This window comes from Podarcis muralis, chromosome 1, assembly GCF_964188315.1.
Source record: "Podarcis muralis chromosome 1, rPodMur119.hap1.1, whole genome shotgun sequence".
NCBI classification, from domain to species: Eukaryota; Metazoa; Chordata; class Lepidosauria; order Squamata; family Lacertidae; genus Podarcis; species Podarcis muralis.
In genome coordinates, this window is record NC_135655.1 from 91,609,998 (window position 1) to 91,631,143 (window position 21,146).

The following is a 21,146-nucleotide window of genomic DNA, read 5'->3' on the forward strand; positions in this document are numbered from 1 at the left end:
AGGATGCCCACTGTCTCCCTTCTTATTTATCCTGGCTCTGGAACCCCTAGCAATCCGCATCCGAGCAGCCACAGACATCAAGGGAGTGGAAATAAAAGGCAGGACCTATAAATTAGGGCTCTTTGCAGATGACCTAATGGTCACAACACCAGACCCCATAAGCACAGCAACCTCCCTAATCAGAGAACTCAACGCATTTGCAATGGTGTCGGGCCTACAGGTAAATTTCACAAAGTCAGAAGCTATGTGCTTCAACACCCCTCCTCACACCCAAAAAGAACTCACGAAGGTCACCAAAATAAAACTTTGCCACACCAAGTTCAGATACCTAGGGGTACAAATAACCAGAAACCTCAATAAATTATACCTCCACAACTACAAGCCCCTGTGGCGACAAATTAACAAAGACCTAAAGAGATGGAATAACATGAACCTCACTCTCTCAGACAAAATAGCCATGATCAAAATGATCACACTCCCAAAACTAACCTACCTATTCCAAACCCTCCCAATCTGGATCCCCTCAACCCAACTTCACAGTTGGCAGAGAAAACTACACTCTTTCATCTTCTCACATAAAAAACCAAGAATAAGCCCCAAATACCTGCACCTCCCCACCTCAGAAGGAGGATGGGGAATCCCCAACATAGAAGCATATTACAACGCCAACCAAATACGCCATATAATCCCATATATACTAGAAGATGAGACAAAACAATGGGTACACCTAGAGAAGGACACAATTGAAAACACCTGCACCACAACATACCCACTCCTCCCAAACAAACTAAAGAAAATTCCCACAACACTTAACAGGTACACACAGACCATGCTCAAAGCATGGAAAACACAAATAGGCAAACTATCCCCAACCCCATCCCCACTAATACCCCTGGCGTACCACCCATTATTCCACCATGCAGCACAAAACCTCAAGATAAAAACCTGGCGAACCAAAGGCTTGTATCGCCTAATAGACTTTTATAAAAATAACAAACCCTTGTCAACACAAGAAATACAAGACAAACTAGAAGACACCCAAATGCCCTGGTTAACACAACACCAACTACATGCCCTCTTAAACAACCCAACAGTAAAATCAGCAGCAACTAGGCCCCTGACAACCTTCGAAAACCTCCTCCTAACAACAAAGGGAAACGGTAAAGGGATGGTATCCGCAATATACAAAATACTACTCCAAAATCTCGCAAATCCCCTAGACGCAATCAAAAATCAATGGGAGAATGACATAGGCTATGAGATAAACCCCACTCAATGGACCAGAATGTGGTCTAAACCCCCCTTTAAATCCATATCAACGAAAAGAAAAGAACTCACACTGAAACTCACCTACAGGTGGTACCTAACACCAAGGAAACTAGCGCTAATACACCCAGGAACCTCACCAAAATGCTGGAGAGGGTGCACCTCCACAGGCACATACTTCCACATGTGGTGGGAGTGTCCCAAAATCCAACTATTCTGGACAACAGCCATACAAGAAATTTGTAAAATAACTAAGCAAGTAATAGACACCACCCCAGAATTGGCCCTACTAAACATCTTCCAAGACAACAATGCCCATTTACACCACAAAGAACTCATAACCCACCTGCTCTCAGCAGCCAGAAACACCATAACCAGACACTGGAGAGACCTGTCAGGAGTAAGCATGGACCAATGGTATCAAATAGTATGGGAAACAGCCCTACTAGAAAAATTAACTAATAAACTGAAACTGACACGGGGACAAACAGAAGAAGATGCCTTCACCCCGGTATGGCTCCCCTTTATCACACACACAGCCCAACAGGACAATGACAATAATCCACCAACAGCATACAAATCAATATGGCTAACCTGATCCAAAACACCCACCCACCTCACTCACACACGAAAACAAAGATCACCACAGCCAATCACAAGCAAACAATCACACCCTAGGCCAACCCCAACCTCTCTCACCACCAAAGGAACACAAGTGAACAACACAAGCACGCTGACACCAAACTCTACACACATTAAACATAATAGAAACACCGCCACCCAATCCCACCCTTATCCATCTTCCCTCTCTCCACCCCCCTTTCTCTTTTCTCTCCTTTTTTTATTTTTATTTTTATTTTCTTCTCCCCCTAATGCCTCAACAAATGAAACGGATTTGTAAAAATGTTACATGGGGAAAAATATATATGAGGCACTACACTTCTGTAAAACAAGAAAATCCTTAATAAAATATTAAAAAAAAAAAAAAACAAACAAACAAAAAAAAAAAAACCCAAGGCAAAGCAGCTCCTCCAAAGATTGGAGGACAGGCAAGACTGATAACTAAACCAGCATTAGAATGTATGTGCATTTCTCTTTATCACAGTGAGCATCTGGGCCCACTTCAATGGAGGGGAAAAGCAAACAGCAACAACAATAGTGCAACTACTATTTCAGTGTCTATTTGTACACACGCACACACCTTCCCCACAAACATAGAATAGAAAATTCATTGTCAGAAACTAAGGGTGTATTCTTATATACAACTCCCATATCTATATGCCATAGTGCTTCATTGCACAATTTATTCTCACATCATGCTTAGACGTGCACATTAAATAAATGTAAGAAGCTGCTTTCCAAGAGAGCATTGTCAATATACAACAAAGCCTTTTGACGCATGAGTGTGTCGACATATGGCTGTTACTCACTCATACACAGAGAAAACAAAATGCAGCCTCAAACATGTTTGCACAGTTTACATAACAGCAAGTTGCCATTTTCCATGCGATAATTACACAGGTCACTCGAGTTCTTGTATGAATGAAGGCTATAGCTATAGGGTCTGCTATCATGCTTTAGTGTTGAGTATGATCAAATGCACCTCCTTACATTGTTTGGTTGTAAGGTGAAGCAATAGGAGTAGCTGGGGAAACCCAGCCAGATGGGCAGGGTATAAATAATAATAAATTATTATTATTATTATTATTATTATTATTATTATTATTATTAGTGTAATTATCTTAAGGCAGACTTGTCAAGTGCTCCCATGAATGGACAGATTAAGCTCAGTGTTCTCCATAAATTGCATTACTTCACAAAGTAACATGCAACATAATGTTTTGCATTCTGGATGGTCCTGGAACACTGGCAGATGACAGAAACTAATAAATAATAATAATAATAATAATAATAATAATAATAATAATAATAATAATTGTATTATTTGCAAACTGCCCTTAACTTGAAGCTCACAAGGTGGTTCACAACAAAAAAGACAATATGACAACACAAAATACATAATAAAACAAAAACAAACCAATAATCCCCCTCCTACATAATAGGTGTGACACTCAAGCACACATGCTATCCCTTAAACTCTAAACATATTCAAGAGTTGCTTTAAAAATCAGTGCACATTAATTTACAACATATATACACAGTATTTTGATTTAGCATGCCACTCAAGAAAGCAACATGCTTTTGCAGTGCTATAAACAAACACAAGAATAAACCCACTTCTCCAAGACACGCAGAAGGGAAGCCTACCTGAAAACACCAAGTTGTATTTTGCTCCTGAAACAGGTTTGGCAAGCAATGTCTCTCTCCTCTCTTGCTGTGATAAACTGGTCACAGCAGCCTCTCAGGGGAAAAGCTTTCAGGTGACTCTAATCTGCTTGCCTGCTGGTCAATGAATGGTTGCTATAATCAGATTATGAGGACTATGGCTACCCAACACAAACATTTAATGCGGGTAGACTATATAAATATCTGTGGCTACTCCCTGGCTTCTAGCCTTGAAGGTAAAGAAGGTAAGAAGAAGAAAGTGCAGTGCAAACAACATCCCTCATGGTGTAGATCTTTCCCTCATCAGGAAAGTGTCGGAGAGTACAATGGCATCCTTGCAAGCCTGGGGATGTGATCTGTGCTACTTGGCTCCTCGCCCAGGGGCAACTGCTACCAGATGAAAACATCAGTAACAAAAATAAATAAATCTATAACTATGACAAAAATGCAAACTGCTCAATGTAGCGTGTGAATCCTATCCCATCAATATGAGCAAGTCTCATTTGATGAGAATAAAATCATTGTATCACTTCATATTTTGTTGCGTTTGAACCATGCACAGTGCACCCTTGAATGCATGAATGAGTAAAAATAACATACTTAAAGCACAACAGGTAATTATGCACAACATGCATTATGTCAAGGAGAAAGGCCATATAAATGGAGACAGAGCCCCCATTGTGGAGCGGTATCCTTCCAGAGACCCATGAGATCTTTCCACAGAGACCCAGTGTGGTGCAGGAGATAAGAATTAGAATCTTGGATAAGGGATACAATAATTCAATTCTTTGCTGAATTCTTTCACTGAGAAAGAAACCATCTCCCAGCCTTATTTCCTAAAAGAATCGTTGTGAGAATTAATGGGATGAACCCTAGGTCACAACACCAAGCCTTCTTGTATAAATGCAATATTTGAGCACAAAGGTGCACAAACAAATCCACACATACAATGAAATTATCTTCTTTTCCAGCCATCATCTACTCCAGCAGTGAGGAACCTCTGACCCTCTGGCAGGGCCAGGCTTTGGTCTTTCAAATTTCAATGGTGCCCTGTGCAATGGCAAAATTTGGTACCCCCACCACCTCTCACCTGCCATTCTGCTCAATTCACTACATGATGCCCTGTGGTGCACCCAGGCTTGGTGCTCGGTGCAGCAGAACTGGTTGTGCTGCCCCAACCTCAGGCCTAATGAGGCTCCCCATGTGGCCCACAAGACCATTTCGGTGAAGTCAGGCAGAGCTGCAGTAGATCTAACATGATATATGACATCTGATGTGGGGCAAGTAAAAATTATACTCTAGGCCAAGCTTCTGCTCTCATGCAGGCCACAACTACAAACAAAGCCCTACTAACTTGTCGTATGTAGAGATATAATACATCATGTTGTGAGCTTCAGGAAACGGTAAACGAAGACAGTATATGGAGCTGCCATTCATGCACTACTTCAGAATAAGGGCTCCCCATTGGATGAGACCCTAATCTATAGTATACTATAGCATAAAATGACCCAGATCTGGGCAACACAACTGCTAACCAGGGTGTATGTAACACCTCCAAAAACACAATGTAACATGAACATGCAGTGTAGGGATGGACACCGGTCATGCTGCTGGTAGCAGGAAGATGGGTAAAGATAGCACTTTACACACAAGCTATTTTTACATCCATTTGACAGAACATCTCCTTTTGTGCTGATAATATGCTTTCAGTTTTAGAACTTGATCCCATAATCCCATGGAATTTATAAAGGCATGCTTTCTTTTCTTTATGTTATTTTCCATTTCGTTTACAAGCTGCTTATATGGGCCTTTTACAAGACAGTTAATGTCAAAACCCTTGGTTTAGTTCAGTAGTTCTTGTTCTCTTTTATAATAATAAAAGAACAAGGAAAGCTCTGAAAGATTTCTGCAGGGGAAAAATGTGTGGGCCACTTTAAAGACACTTAGCAGCAGGTAAACGTCCCCCAATCCTGTCAGCAGATGCTGCTGCTACAACTTATTCATCACCAAGGTGTCTGAAAGCAAAATGATTTATACATTAAAGTCCCAGGGCATAGTCTGAAGCAGACACCTTACTGAAGTTAAGCAGGTCTGGGGCTGGTCAATGACTGAGTGGGAGATTGCCTGGGAACCCTATGCACACCGCTTTGAATTAAATGACAAAAAAGTAATGTAACAGAAATAAGCAGCAGCTGTGAAAAAGCAACAGGTACTTTTAAGGCCATTGTAACTGTAAAATTAAAAAGAAAAAGCAGTCACTGTATAATCTCCTTCAGGGCAGTGTTATGCATTGCACTAGCAAACATGGATTCCCCACTCTGTGTTTGCTTAAAAAATGTGACCTGGAAGGAAGATTTGGGTAGAGTGGTGGTGGTCAGGAGAGTTGATGAGCAAAAATATTAATCTCTTGGATGGTGATAAAATATTAATCTCTTGGGTGCCTGAGATCACAAGCTCTGTGGGATAATATCAAACACAGACATACTTAATTTAAGCAATGCATATCCAAAAGGATCAAAGAAGACATCTGGCAGACACAAATGCTGTTCACACGGATATAATACAGGAGAAAGGGCACAACGAATTCAGATACAAGGATTCTGATACCAAATTTCAAATGATAAAGGTTCTGCAGTATCATAAGATAATTTGATAGTACTTCACACATTACATAACCACAAACCTCAGTCTTAGCCAGACCCCAACTGTCTTGTGACTTTTGAAATTAGGTGAATACATCAAAAAGTGTAATGGGTGAATATACTGTAATGCTCTTTGATAGGAATTTGCTCAATACTTTCTTCATTAAGATTAAAATACTAGTCTTATGCAAATCTTTGTCATCAAATTCTAACACCAAAGGTTTACTCATCATTTCTCCTCTGCCTCTTACAAAAATTAAAACATACAAAAAGTGCTGGGGCAAAAAATCAATTTCAGCTCTCTGTGACCCCAACAAATGGGATATTTCATTGGACATGGGAATGCTATTTGTGGGACAGAAATGTGTCATATAGTAGAGAAACACTTCAAGTATATTATCCCTTTGTATCTGAGTTCTGATTTGTGGGTGCTTATTCCCCAACCCTTGGAAGTCAAAGCTCTGAGCAGTAGCACATTGTATATTATACAGTGTTACACCACAAGTACTCTTTAGGGAGCTTTAAAGATATGGAAGGAATATGTGCACAGATTTTTGAAGCTTCAATTCCAGTTTCAAGCCTATTTTCAGCACAAAAATCCATGTTTATCTCAATCTGAGACAGCAAAAATAAAATGCAAATGCAAACTAATGAGGTTTTAACAGGATGCCCTAAATCTGTTAAAATATTAAACATATGGCTCTCAATACATTTAAAATACTTAAGTATACAGATGACTTATACCAGGGGTGAAGGACTGGATCCAGCTAACTTTCCATGGAACACTGACTGGTGAGCAAGGCTGTCAATCACACAACCTCACATGACCAGGTGATTCACAGCTTGTAAAGGGCGAATGAGGAGCACAATCTAAGGCAATGGCAGCAAAGGAAACACTGGGAACATACCCTTAAGTGAACTATTTCTTCTTTTCCAGCTATAGTCCAGTGCTTTATTGATTTGGTGCTTTTTTTGGTCACCGCAAGATGACAGGAGAAGGTGCCAAATTTTCAAGTTCTGAATTCTACTAGTGGTTGAAAAGGAAGAACCGGGAGCTCATTTCAGTTTGGCCCGGCAGGTTTACATGTCCTGTGCCTGAAGCCATATGATGGCAGGTGATTGACAGGTGGGTGGGAGGTTTAGGCCAAACTACATTCTGTGACATCCAGTGCTATTTTTCTAGAAAAAGAGGTGCCCAAGTTCACCAATAACTTGTTCTCTTAGAATGGCAATGGCATCCACCTGAGGGGGGCTGGAGCTGACCTCTGGTGAGCTCTGTCTGAAAAAAAGCCCTGGATAGCCTTAGGTGGTCTAGGAGGTTCTCATTAGATTAGATTAAGTTCTGTTTAACTGCACTGGTTTGCTTAATTGTATGACTGGCTGGCCATAATGTGGTTGGGAAGTGTGTGCTGGTTTCCCCCCAAGTGGTGGCACATGAACAGTGCTGATTCACTCAAAACAGCAACACATGAATGGAAGACCAACCAGAGTAATTTGAGAACACATGATCTTGGTTGTCAGCCCTAGAAAATTTGTTCCTTGCCTTGCAGGACTTTTCCCACCTGGCCTGGGAGGGTGGGGCCTTACTGACTACAGCTGCAAGAGCTGAGGCTGCTGAACAGACTCTTGGGTTGGGGGTCTTGTTGGTGGGGGATTGTTGGGGTGTGTGTTGCTGTTATTGATATTAATTTTTTTGTTTCTTTATTTTAAATCGTATTAGGATTTATTTGGCAAGTGTTCAATTTGGCTGTGTATTTTTTGATGTTTTATTTATTATGACTACTTTTCTATGTTGTAATTATGTATTTTTTCATGTTGTAAGTTGCCTTGAGCATGGTTTGGAAAGGCGGCATACAAATAAAACGACAGTGGTATCTCTGGTTACGTTACCTTCTTAGTTATAAAACTAAGAATGTTTCTGTGTGGTCTCTCAGGATGGGAGAGTTCATGAGAGCTCCGAAATAGGACTAAGATATTAAACTTAAACATTCTAATTTCAACCTACAAAATGTAAAAGAATTTTTAAAAATGGAGTGCAAGAGAAACTATTCTAGCCTCTACCATCAGGGCTGAGTCATTCTTTCTCAAATTATCATTGCTGATCACACTCTTCCCTGCATTATAATTTCAACTTTTAAGTAGCACTGAGAATAAAACCTGCAAAGAAATAAAATGATCTGTAAAAAGGCAATTCCAATCAAAGATGCCCAAGGTTCCCTGTTTCAGCAATGAAAATTTATCAAGCTGACTGAGAGCTGTTAATAAGGTCAATATGTAGATAAGGGCTTTTCAATCAGTAAGCATACAGAAATCGTTTTTTATCAGTTCAAAATATGCTGTCAATTTCATAAGTTGCCCAAGAAGTATGAAGATGTATCAGCCAGACTCCCAAGACACAACAGGATTCTATCTGATCACCACACCGCATCATCAATTACACCATGCAATCTCTTATAAGCCAATAAAAAGGGCCAAAGCTGCTGCTTTCAATTTAATCCATATTTGCTTCTTCTAAGCTGTAAGTAAGATGGGCACTCACCTTTGACAGTAACTTGAGCACTGCAGGATGCCCTTCCAGCACTATTTTCTGCCAAACAAGTATACACCCCATCATCTTCTGGTAAGGCATCTTGAACAGTCAGTTTTGCAAGTCCATCTTCAAAGGCAGAATGTGCATACTGAATAGGCCGATCTAGAGAAGTTGGGGGGGGGGGGGTTGGGGGGGCAGAGAGAGAGAATCAAGAAATTGTTGAACATCCCAGTTACCAACCCATACTTCGTAAATCGCCAGTTGCTAGCTTTAAAGCTCATCTCATTGCCTTACCATTTCATTAGAGTCAAGGATTAAATGCTTCTCAGTCACACTGGGATCCATTTATACAGATTTGAAATGCAAAAGAAGTTTCCAATAGGATCAGTCATTTAGCTAACTTCAACTCTTTGTACCATTTCGTTAAATAACTTATAGAAATGCCCACTGTGAATTATTATGTGTAAAGTCCACACCAAGCAGATATTTTACATACATATGTGAACATGCAGAGATTCGTATACAGCCCTCTGTCTTCTTAACATGAAATCTTGTTTCACTAGTTACACTTGTTTTCTGGCCTTCCTCCAAATAACTCAGAGTGGCATGTTAGCCTCATGGCAACTTTTTGATGTAGATGTATGTTTGTAGCACATTTACATCCCCCTTCTAGCATAAGTATACATTATAACATGTAATAGTTGTGTGGTGTGGGTGTGGGTGTGTAACATTTACAAAGAGAGACAAAGTTAGCAGTTTAAAATAGTATAAGCTTATCTGCTATGTCAAAAAAGCCTGCTGAAATACAGTAGCCAGTAGCCAGTGTCAAACAGTTAGGGAGGCAGCCAAGCATACCTCATGGGCAGTATGTTCCATAATCTGGCCGCTGCCACCAAGAAGTCCCTCTTTCTTGTTTCATACAGCTGAGCTTCTACTCTAGGAAGGGAACGAAGATGGGCCTCACCTTCTAATTCTAGAGAGTGGGCAGGATGATATGGGAGGAGGTAATTCTTTAAGGTATGTTGGGCCTAAGCCAGGGAGAGCTTTGGAAGTGCTCACCAACACTTTCAACTGTGCATGAAAGCAGACTGGAACCACAGCAGCTATTGTAGGGTGGGTGTAACATTATCATATGGACAAACATCCACCAGCATCTTTGCAACTACATTTTGGACCAAGTCAAGCTTCCAAAGACATTCCAAAGATACCACCATTTAGAGGAAGCTGCAGTAAGCCAACCTAGATGTAATGAAGATGCAGAAGGACCTTCTCTGTTGTGGCTCCAAAGTGTTTGAATGTCCTTCCCTCCAAGGCATGTCTTGTACCACTGTTGTTTTCAGCATCAGATCAAGATAGACTTCTTTGCCCAGGCTTTAGGGCAGTGGTGGGGAACCTCTTTGGCCCAGCAGGCAAGTGCCTTCTGTGCATTATGGACCCTTCTTTAAAATAAACTGACGTTTATCCAATCTAAATGACCACTGGATCAGAGTCTAATGTAATATGGAAATTCCAAACACCAAGCTTACTACTGCAACTGTACTGCTCACCATTTCGCCATGAGCACCATTAAGCATGCCTGGAACTAACAGTCATGGACAAGGAATGCAACTTTCTCCTTTATTTGGTTATGGACAGCTATCCTTTTCTGCAATGTATCCTTCCATGACAGAGAGAAGCAGATTGTTTGCATTCATGAGGATATTACAATTAGCTAACTTAATCCTTAAGCAAAATTATTTTTCTAGAAGGTATATGCTGAAAAGCTGCAAGAAATCCCAGAGTTTAACTACAGTTTATAAGCTAGCCCATGTCTGTTTCCAAGTGATGTATAAACAGTTATGTATCAAGATCAGAAGTGAGAGAGATGAGAATTACTGGCAAGTTCTGGGAGCTGGGAATGGAAGTAACATGTTTATGTCTTTCAGATAATACATAATGTCCCTGTTTTCACTTCACATTTCCATGTTTCTTAAACTTCTGTTGCTGAAAGCCATCACCGCCTGCCGGCTTACAATTGGGGTTAAGGTTTTAATCTGTAGCTTCCAAAGCCCTAAATGGTTCGAAAGCTAGTTACTCAAATAACTCTCCTTCTCCCCATTAGACATTCTCAACAAGCATAGTACAGAATATGTGGAAGAATAAAGACACAAATTATTGTACAAAATAAATTTGGAGGGCAGCTGACGGGTGCATCCATTGTAGGGTAGGTCTACATAGGTCTACATCAAAAACGTAAGAACAAGAAAAGCCAAGGTGAATCAGACCACACATCCATCTAGTTCTGCATTCTCTCCTCTCAATGGTCAACCAGATGCCTACAGAAAGCCTACAAGCAGGACAAGAGCAAAATGCTTTCTGTGATATGGGACATAATAGATAGTTATTATAACTAGTATAAATGAAGGTCATTGATCAGAGAAAAAACTTTGCCTTCCAAGGTGCCAACCCCACAAGGCCACAATGGCCAAGTAATAGGATTTTCATGAACTCTAAAAGTTTGCAATGCACCACTCTCAGAACAAACTACCTCTGCTTCAATTCAGACATCACGCAAAACTATGCTTTGTGCGAATCATAGTCAAGAACTGACCCTATCATTTGAACATCCGAACACGAAGAGCAAAGAAACCACGGTGCAGAATTTCTTGCCTGGTTTGTTTTCCTTCTGCTAAGTATTCATTCAGTTCATTCTCACCTCTGTGGTGCACCAGCATTAATTATGATGTGTGAACAATTTATGAGTTCAGACATATCTAGAGTTAAAACAAACTGTGCAAACCAGCTTCAAATCATGGTTTTACGTCCTATTTTGGCAGCCACTCACAAACCATGATCTGCAAAGCTGTGTTATGTCTGAATACAGCCTCTGTGTAGGGATGCAAGGCAGCAAGTGGCAGTTCTAGGCAGCTAGTGGTATTCCTTAAGAATAGGACTACTTAAGAAAGACTGCAACTGGACTCAGTGGGCTTTATTTTCAGGGAGCTGAAAATAAAGTTTACAAAGAAATTGTCTGGAATTCTGTGACCAGAAAACCTACAGATTAGAATAAATGCATATAAACTAAACACAGCCCACAATTACTGAGTCAGACACTTGCTTCATCTAGCTCAGCACTGTCTACACGGACTGGCAGTGGCTCTTCAGGATTTCAGGTGGGGAATTTTCCCAGACCTACCTGGAGAGGCTGGGAATTGAACCTGGGATTTCCTGCATTCTACCACTGAGCTGCTCCTTTTCACAAAAGGGATAAGTATCAAAATATTCCGTAAAACACCTCTACCATCAGATGTGTAGATGCAGCAGGGCACTCACTGAAGATAAGATGCATTCTGTCCATTAAAGCAAAGATCATAGCTAAGAAGATTTGCTGACCCTATGATAACAACTTTAGATCAATATGTGTACCTAAGAAACCAGCCAGATTACTGCAATCAGCAATAGGAAGCCCTGTTAACTGTATCATGGCCTGCAGATGCCCAGCAGAGAAGGGGCTTTCTCCACAGTGCTGCATACAGTGAGGGTATGATCTTCCCCTGGATAGTAGTCAGCACTGACTGCAGGGTGCTTCTGGTAATTAAGAACATACCTTTTAACCAAAGATTTATACAGGAAATAGAGGGAATGAGAAGATACGGTACTATATTCGCTTTTCTTGATAATCAACCACAAGAACTTTGTAACTCCCTGCCTACTGAGATCAAGAATGTGCCTTTACTGTATTCTTTTCAGCGCCTGCTAAAAACATTCCTGTTAAGGCAAGCCTAACCCGATGCTTAGAAAATTGAGGTAATCTTTATTTGTTTTTAGTATTTTAACTTTTGTATGTTTTTTATTGATTTTATTGTTTTATCTTTTTGTAAATCTTATGAAATAAACCATAAGGAAACATTCAATCTCATTTCCTAAAATCTGCATTCTGTTGCAATAAAGCTCAGGGCCATACAAGCAAACAACAAAAATGCAGCCTTGTCACAAAACACCCTCTACTGGACAATCTTCAAAACAGCAGCAAATATGTTTTCTTTCCCCGCTCCAGAACACCTTCCAGATCTTAGTTGTGCCACATATTGTAGGCAACTGTGATGGGATAGCAGCCTTTTTGGAAAAACCTGCCCTGAACTGCTCTGCTAATCTCAGACAGCTTGTGTTTACCTTCCATTCATAAGAATGCAGAAAGATGCCTTTAAAGCAAGTCAAACCATTGGTCCATCTAGCTCTGTACACCAACTGGTGGCAGCGCTTTGCGATCTCAGATGCCAGAAAGCTGCTGCCAGTCAGTGCAGGCAATACTTAGCTAAATGGGGAAATGATCTAAGTCAGTTTAAGGTTGCTTCCTATGTTCCGATCAAAGTCCCCTGGCCACCCCCTCACTGACTCATATGTAGATGCTGGTAACCAAAGTGTTAGCAATGTTACAAGAAACAGATAGTTGGGCTGCCATTTTTTTCTGACCAAGACTTACCATTGAGGAGCCAAGTGATCTCAGGCACAGGGGTACCCTCAACTAAGCACTGAAGCACAAAATCCTGTCCTTCACTCACACTGCATGACTTCAAAATGGTGGAAAAATGAGGAGCGACATCCTTCACTTTGGGTCCTACAAATCAAAGCAAAGGAAGATACACTAGAAACAGGAGGTTTGCAAAATCCAGCACCAGTAACATGTTTCAGAATGGAAAAGTAATTCCCACAATAGACAGCTAAACAGTAAGTGTTTTACTAGCTATACATAATTAAAAGTTTCATTGTCAAAATGTCAGGTCACATTGGTTAAGGGCTTCATAAAGTGTTGCAGTCTATTATGTATAAAAGCCAAATGATAGGTAACAATGCAGTCATCATGGGTATCATTAGACCAACAGCCCCTTCTCTGCGTTCGTCCACACCTCAGCTTGTCCCATGCCTAGAAAGAATGGGTCTGAGCAGTTTTCTCTTTGCCCTGCCGCTTTCCCTGGGAAAATCCGCTTGTTAGTGCTGAATCGAAGCAAATGTCAATCTGAAGATGGACGTTTGCTTCAATTCAGCAGCAAAAATTGGGTTTTCCCAGGGGAAAGTGGCAGTACAAGTGGAAGTCTGCATGAGCCCTCTGTTGCAAAGTGTCCTCAGGAGGGTTGCTTTGCAACAAAGAAAAGCTGGTGTCAGCAAGAGGGAGATGATGCTTAATGCTTCCCTTGTTAACCTCTTTCTCCCCTGACACTCTGCTCCCTGTCTATTCCCATCATCCACATTCTTTTCCCTGGACATATTGATTTTTCATTGCTTATAGAAAGCCTAGCCTTTGACTAACTGTTCTGAGAGCCAAAAGCGTACTATAGAGTTTTCACTACAAACTTTAAAATAAGTGCTATCTCCTACCAGGTTATTTTTAAATGTGGAGCAGATATGACTGCTTGGCATTGTTATAAAGAAGCACTCTTTTTATTTCTTAAATATGCAGGGCCCAAACGCTTGAGTGGGCTGGTCAAATCAGCACATTCCCACAGCCCAAACTCCCAGATCAAGAAACTATCACTCATGTTATGTATTAGTCAAAGTCTCCAAGAAATCTTACCTAACTCATAATAAGTGGGTATCATGTGTATCATGTGGGCCCTTATGGATGACTTGCTTCATAGGTTTTTGTAATTATTATATTTAAACAAAACTGCTTTAACCTTTCCCCACTCACTCTGACACAAAGTCCTGAAACAATCATCTGTGCCAATCATGCACCAAAAATGTACTTACTTTTTACTGTTAATATCCACCTGGTTGAAGCCTGGCCTTGAGCATTGGAGGCTGTACAGCGGTAAGACCCACTGTTTTCCAACTGAGTTTTTTTCAGACACAAACAATGGATTCCATCCTCTTCGTATATTTGGACTTCATCTCCTGCTTCCATTTGGCATCCTTCTTTGAACCATTCAACATTTGCCTTGGGCTTCCCTGAAACTAGTTCATCACAGGAGCATTATTACTAAAATATATTAATGTTACATATATATGTTGAGTGCATGAAAGAGTGTCTATGGGTATGAAAGTGTGGGGTAGCCTCACCCACTTTTGGCCATATCCACCGCTGGACCAGAAGGGTGAAGGCCAGAAAGTACAGCTACTTGTGCTTTAAATAGAAGCCAGCCACCTTCTAGTTACTGAAAAAGCACAGAGGCCACCCATCATTAAGCAAACTAAATAGTTCATCAGGCTGGAATATAGTGGGCAGAATGAAATGGGTTGTTGTGTTCTCAGCAGGAAGACACATGACACGGCACTTTGTTTGGAGAAAAGCTAGTTTTGAAAATTTTTAAGGCAACAATAGAAAATTATGGTGGAAACTATCCAATGGGACATCCAGTTCACAGGTCCTCAACATTTTGGGGACCTGTGGGTACATTTCCAATTTAAAGATGTAATTAGCACAGGCATAGGCAAACTCGGCCCTCCAGATGTTTTGGGACTACAATTCCCATCATCCCTGACCACTGGTCCTGTTAGCTAGGGATGATGGGAGTTGTAGTCCCAAAACATCTGGAGGGCCAAGTTTGCCTATGCCTGAATTAGCACCACACACATACCACAACCACATGCACACATGCAGTGAAACCACTCACAGAGAGAGAAACCACATGCATGCACTCCCTTCTCCCTCCTCTGCCAGCAGGTTGGAGAGAGGAGTTCTGAATACCACCACCACCCCAATCGAGCAGGGTCAGGGGGACTAGCCCAGCTTGTTCCCTATATTGCTAGTTTTCTTCTTGGAGGGAGGTGTTTTATGCATTTTTGTTTTTATCATCATGGAGAAGCATTCACAAATCTGATGCCCCTCCTGCATTGCAAAGTTGTACAGATCCTTCTACCAGCCTTTGTATTTTACCACCTAATGCTGCTGTTGCAACTGTGGGCAAAGCCTTTCTCCTATTTACCTTTGCATCTGAATGTAACCACTTCTCCTTCGAGTGCTTCTTGGCTTTGTGGGCGACACTCAAACTGGGGAGCGATCCCTTGAGTCTCTCTCTTTACATCAGTTATGCTTTTCTTTAATCCAACACGGTCATCTAATTCCTTAGTCCTCAAACCACTTGGCCTGATAGACGGGGCAGCCTGCCAGCCTGTTGTGAGTGGTTGCTTTGGCTTTTTCCCATCATCTTCCTGCCCAGAGGAAGCTGCCTTCACTTGTGCCTTTGGTCCAGTTTGTACTTTAACAGACTGTAGAGTTATGGTGCTTGATGTTTTTTGCAGGACTCTGCAAACTTTCCCTTCCTCTTTACGCGGCTCTATATGGGGTTCCTTCACCTCTTCCAGTTGATTCTGTTTGGCTTCTTTGGATGAAGTGAGAGGGATCTCTTTCTTTACGGCTGGCCTTTCTTTGGGTTCAAGCAAAAGTTCTGAGGTAGTGGATTTGAGTTCTTTAGCAATTCCATTGCTAGTGGCCTTTCTGAACTCTGACGTTTCAATAGCTTTGGTTGTGATGGTGGGTTTTGTAAAGGTACTGCATTTTGTTGGCATGCTAGAGAGGGGGGGGTTATTAAGTACACAGAACAATTCACATCATGTTTGCATGCCTTTCTTAAATCTCTTTAAAATGGCTTACTAATCTCTTTTAAAGCAGGCTATATGTATTATGTGAAAGAAAGAAAGAAAGAAAGAAAGAAAGAAAGAAAGAAAGAAAGAAAGAAAGAAAAGAAGGAGCTGTAGTCTATATAAAGTGTGCAAACCTTCTTCCTGACATGCTACTTTTATATATAGGGACAACATTCAAGCACTCAATCTTGCACCTACCACATGAATGATATAGGCCATCTATTACAAGACCAACTAATCCATTACAAGGGATAAGGAGAAGCCATGGCTTAAAGTTCGGAAAGTTCCAAGGTTCAGTCCTCAGCACCTACACTTTAATTATTTCAAAATGGAGACCTATGTCTTAAACCAGAATAGGCAGTGTGATACTCTCCAGATTTATTGGACTCCAACTCCAATCAATCCCAGGCAGCATGGCCAATGGTCAGGTATGATGCATTTTGTAGTCTGAAGGTCACCATGCTGTCTACCCCTGCCCTAGACTTTGGAGAGCAGCTGCCTGTCAGAGTAGACAGCTCTGAACTAGGGTGGACCAAAGGACTGACTCAGTGAAAGGCAACTTTATAAGCCTCTTGTGCCTTGGGTCACTGGTTTTAGCTGTGGGATTTTTGCTGAAGGTGGCATAGAAATCCATTAATGAAATAAAATCTTGAATAGGCACTTGATTTGCTGCACCATTTATCTGCTGTTCTTCTGTAACTAAAAAGCTTTAAAATGTACACCTTCTGGTGTAATTTTTTCACAGCACCTTGCAATTTTAGGCACTTTATCAGTAATCAATAGTAACTATAATAATTATAAGCTTCACAGCATGTGGCCAAATGGATGATTCATGGAGTTTTAAAATATTCTAAGCTGTGGGTTTTTAATTCTTTTTATTTATTTATTAAGAGCCTACTATAAAATATTCAGTTCTTTCATGAGCCCATGGTGTGAGGGTTTGTGGTAATGGGAAGCAAATAAAAGCCTACTATTAAACCGTACATTTTGACCACTCAGCTAGTAATAACTCACACCCCCTGGGCACCCAACACAGTATCTTTGCATTTCATATCAAAACACATTCAGGCAGATGCAGGGAGGCCAGGCAGAGCAAATTCCACCCAAAGAGCCCTACCCCTTGTGGTTCCACTAAACTTCTTATATGACCTGCATCCACAAGGAGTCAGCAAGCCCACCATAGAAAATCCTAGCCTTATTCAGGCATTCTTCTAGTATAGGATAGTCCACCTGAGAGGTGAGGACTGTGGGAAGGAGCATGCTAGTTCCACCCCTCCTTCCATCACCCTCCATGAAGGGTGATTGTCTGAAGAAGGGAGCCTCCTGTACTTAGGTTGGGTCCCCACATGAGACTCAGAACCTTGGAAAATCAGGATTCTACATTGCATAAGGAACCTACACAAATCGAAGCAGAAGCCCCATTAAGCATTTATCTCCAAATTCTCTTCCTCGCATGAGGAATATCCAGATTAGAAGAGGGATCCTATGGAATTTGTAAACCATTTTCAGGCTATATGGACTCAACAATGCAAAAGACTTGTGGCATACAAAGATAGGTTACTGTTTATTTTCTTAAAAGGATAAAATCAAAATGTGGGTAGAGGGAGTTGAACAACATACCAAGGAGGATGAGTGTGCACGTCTTTCTTAATAGAACCTGAAATGATGAAGCATTAAAAGATATTATAAAAATATGATATTGGAATGTTAAGGAGAGGATATATGTAACAGTTTGTTTTCAAGACACAAGATCTGATATTACTGAGAATTCATGGTGTCCCTACATTATATTCACTTGTCCCTGAGTTAGCAGAACACAATTCACTTCCAGCCACACAAATATTTGCCTGCCTAGCTTAAATGATAAGGTGACCGCAACCAAATTATTTCTGGGACTGGGAGGAAAAAAGCCCCTGGAGATTAAACCCTTGTTAGACTGGGACTTTCAGAAAGGCCATATACAAATGATTTATTTCAGGGCTAAGGACATTGGCAGGATTATTGTAATAACCTGCAGTTTCATAAGAGTATATAATTAAAGTAGATGAATAAAATAATAAATTAATTTAGAATCTGCAGGAAATGATAAAAAATAAATTTAAGGAACTGCAGAAAGAGGAGGAAGGAAGTAGAGTTTTGAAATGTTAAAATGACTGTGAAACAATTGAAATGTATATAACTGAAAATCATAAAATAATAATAATAATTAAAAAAAAACAAAAAAAAACTTGGGTGCTCAAATCAGTACCATACAAAGGCAAGAGAAGCATTAAAGGCACCGCAGGTATAAGTCATAGCTAAGCAAGCTATAACATTGATCCAACAGTTGACACACCCTTCTGGGTTCCCATTATAAAGGGTGAGAAAGCATATTTGGGCTTGGCAAGCAAATGAAACATCCTTCTTGTGGGCTGGGCACCTCTTGTAGAGGTGGAGACAGTCCTGGCTAGGATCCAGACTTGTCACCTGATGTCAACTCTGAAGGCCTGGAAGTAGAGAGGAAAGCTCAGCAATGCAGGAGGCCGAGCAGGGGCTTCAGGTTGAGCTGTTGTGGGCCAGCCTGGTGACAGGTCAATCCTCAGACTCACCACCTGCCATGACCTCCCTTGACTACTCTGATACCTTGCCGGTCCTGACACAGCCCATCCAGGCTCACTGGGTCTCCCCCACCCCACCCCTCCTGGGATCATCAGCCTCTAACTGCTTGAGCTCATCCCACCCCTCGTCCTGGTTTGACCAGCTTCTCCAAGGCATTTCCTCAGGGCTCATAACAATCAGACTGGAGATATTTTCAGCACCTCTCCTGTTCTATTTCCAGAATGAGTGCACAGTGATGTAGAAAAAAGAAAACATCTCTTTCACATCTAGAAGCCAAGTGTTCAATTTAAATACTGGTGGGATTTATCACCATCCCAAACTAAGTCTTTTTTCATTCTTTAGTTTTTAAACAGTTGCGGAAAATGGTTTCTGGGCATATTTAAAATGAGGTTTTGAATGACAGCCATATCCAAATTGCATACAATATCACAAACGCAATTATCCTTGACTCAGCAAGAGATCACCAACTGAAACTTAGAAAAATTGCTGAGAAACATCCCACCCCCACTGCAGTGGACCTTTGCAGAAATGTAGCTATGTGCAACATTAACTATTGAGAGGAGGAATGTCATTTCATATGCGCTGGTGTAGGTTTATGCCTGTACTGTGCTTTGGACTGTATACTGCCCTTTGCTTGAGTGCTGACTTCCATCCTCAAGTTTTATCCCCTGTGGCCATGGATTGCCTTCTTGGTTTTGATTAGATTTGAAAAGCACAAACTCACTGCCTCTAACATGATCACGATTCAAGGCCTTTTATGGTCACAATATGAATATTTTGGTGTTTTCATCCCTACCTCAAACAGGGATGAAGCTGGCTTCTTGCCGCTTTCTGTTTCACATTTTAATTAATTGTCACTTACTTGAGTGGTATCCTGCCTTCAGACCACAAGACCTAAGCAGGAATTCATCTTTTCCTGCTGCTCTGGCTAGGATCAGCATCAGCATCTGGCCTCCTCAGGGCGCTACTTGAGCCCACAGCATATGCCTGCACTCTACCCTCTTAATTTCATTTTCTGTTCTGTACCACCAGGTGACAGGATCTAGCCACATTTGTCATTTCCCCCTGTGCCCACGAAGAAGCATTGCTCTGGGGCACTGTGGGACAGTTAAATGATGAAACTAGGCCCACTGCTTGCAGTGCTGCCACTGTAGCCAGCTAAGCCCAGCAGGGCCTACTGACAGAGAAGGGGCCCTCCACTCAAACTTGGGACTGGCCTTGGCTGCAACTGTGTTTTCCAGAAAATTCAGAGACAAGATTATATAGGTGCTGTTGAATAACCACAAACCATTTTGAAACCAGGTCACATTTTAAATCCTGTGCTCCAGAAAGCAAAAGGCTACTGCTGGGTGTGCCCTCAGGAAAACCTGACCAACCGCTTACCTAGGCCTTTCTGCCTCATGCTGCAAACCTCACAAAGTTTTGGGTATACAAGAACAAAAGGCCCCCCCCCCCCATTAAATTACAGTGCTCAGTTGGGATCAGGGACAGTGTGGTGTAGTGGTTAGACCTCAGAGACCAGGGTTCAAATCCCTACTCAGTAATGAAACTCACTGGGTGAGCTTGGCCAGTCACTGCCTCTCAGCCTAACTGTGACCTTACAGGGTTGCTGTGCAGATTAAATGAGGAGAGGGGAGAACCATGTACACCACCTTGAGCTCCTTGGAGAAAAGGTAGGTTTATCAATGCAATAAATATATAAAATATCCACAGGAAGTGTGTGTACCTTAGGCAGCTGTATACTGTAATTCTAAAGCATCTAAGCTAAGGAATAATGGAGCACAATCTGACATTCCCAGAATGCAACCACATGTGGTGATGAGTTTAATAGGTTTTCTGATCCCCCATCATTTAATTCAATATTCGTCAAGGGAATAAACAAGAACTCAGAAACAGAGCAAGGGAAGGCAACACAAGAAGAGGCCTTTTCAGTGGTGACTCCCCAGCTATGGAATGCTCTCCCCAGGGAAGTGTGCCTGGTGCCATCATTATCAACATTTGGGTGCCAGGTAAAGGCATTCCAGTTTATCCAAGCATTGATTCTTAATTGGGATCATATGGCATTATGGTACCCTAGCCTGTTTTAGTGTTCACCTTTTAGTAGGGTAGGGTAGGGCAGGAGTACTTTTAGTAAATAACGTTGCTTAATTCTTTTTATGTTGTTTAAAATCTCTGTATCTGCATGTTTATTGCAACTTTAATTCACTTTGAGACATTTTATGTAGTAAACAGCAAATAAATGTACTAGACAACAACAACAACAC

The 21,146-nt window shown here is 41.2% G+C and overlaps 1 protein-coding gene across 8 annotated transcripts in view; it reads right to left on the minus strand.

Moving 5' to 3' along the window:
• The window catches only part of MYLK (myosin light chain kinase), a 190,430-nt gene that overhangs the window by 97,632 nt on the left and 71,652 nt on the right, over positions 1–21,146 (minus strand). For 7 of the 8 annotated variants that reach the window (XM_077934968.1, XM_077934977.1, XM_077934971.1 and 4 more), the window contains exons 7-11: positions 17,905–17,941; positions 15,627–16,210; positions 14,452–14,655; positions 13,187–13,321; positions 8,734–8,886 (exon numbers count right to left, since the gene is read on the minus strand). In XM_077934968.1, coding sequence (XP_077791094.1) covers positions 8,734–8,886; positions 13,187–13,321; positions 14,452–14,655; positions 15,627–16,210; positions 17,905–17,941 — 1,113 coding nt within the window. Of the gene's footprint in view, positions 1–8,733; positions 8,887–13,186; positions 13,322–14,451; positions 14,656–15,626; positions 16,211–17,904; positions 17,942–19,744; positions 19,845–21,146 lie in introns of those variants that run through there. The other variant, XM_077934980.1, reaches the window with a different exon arrangement.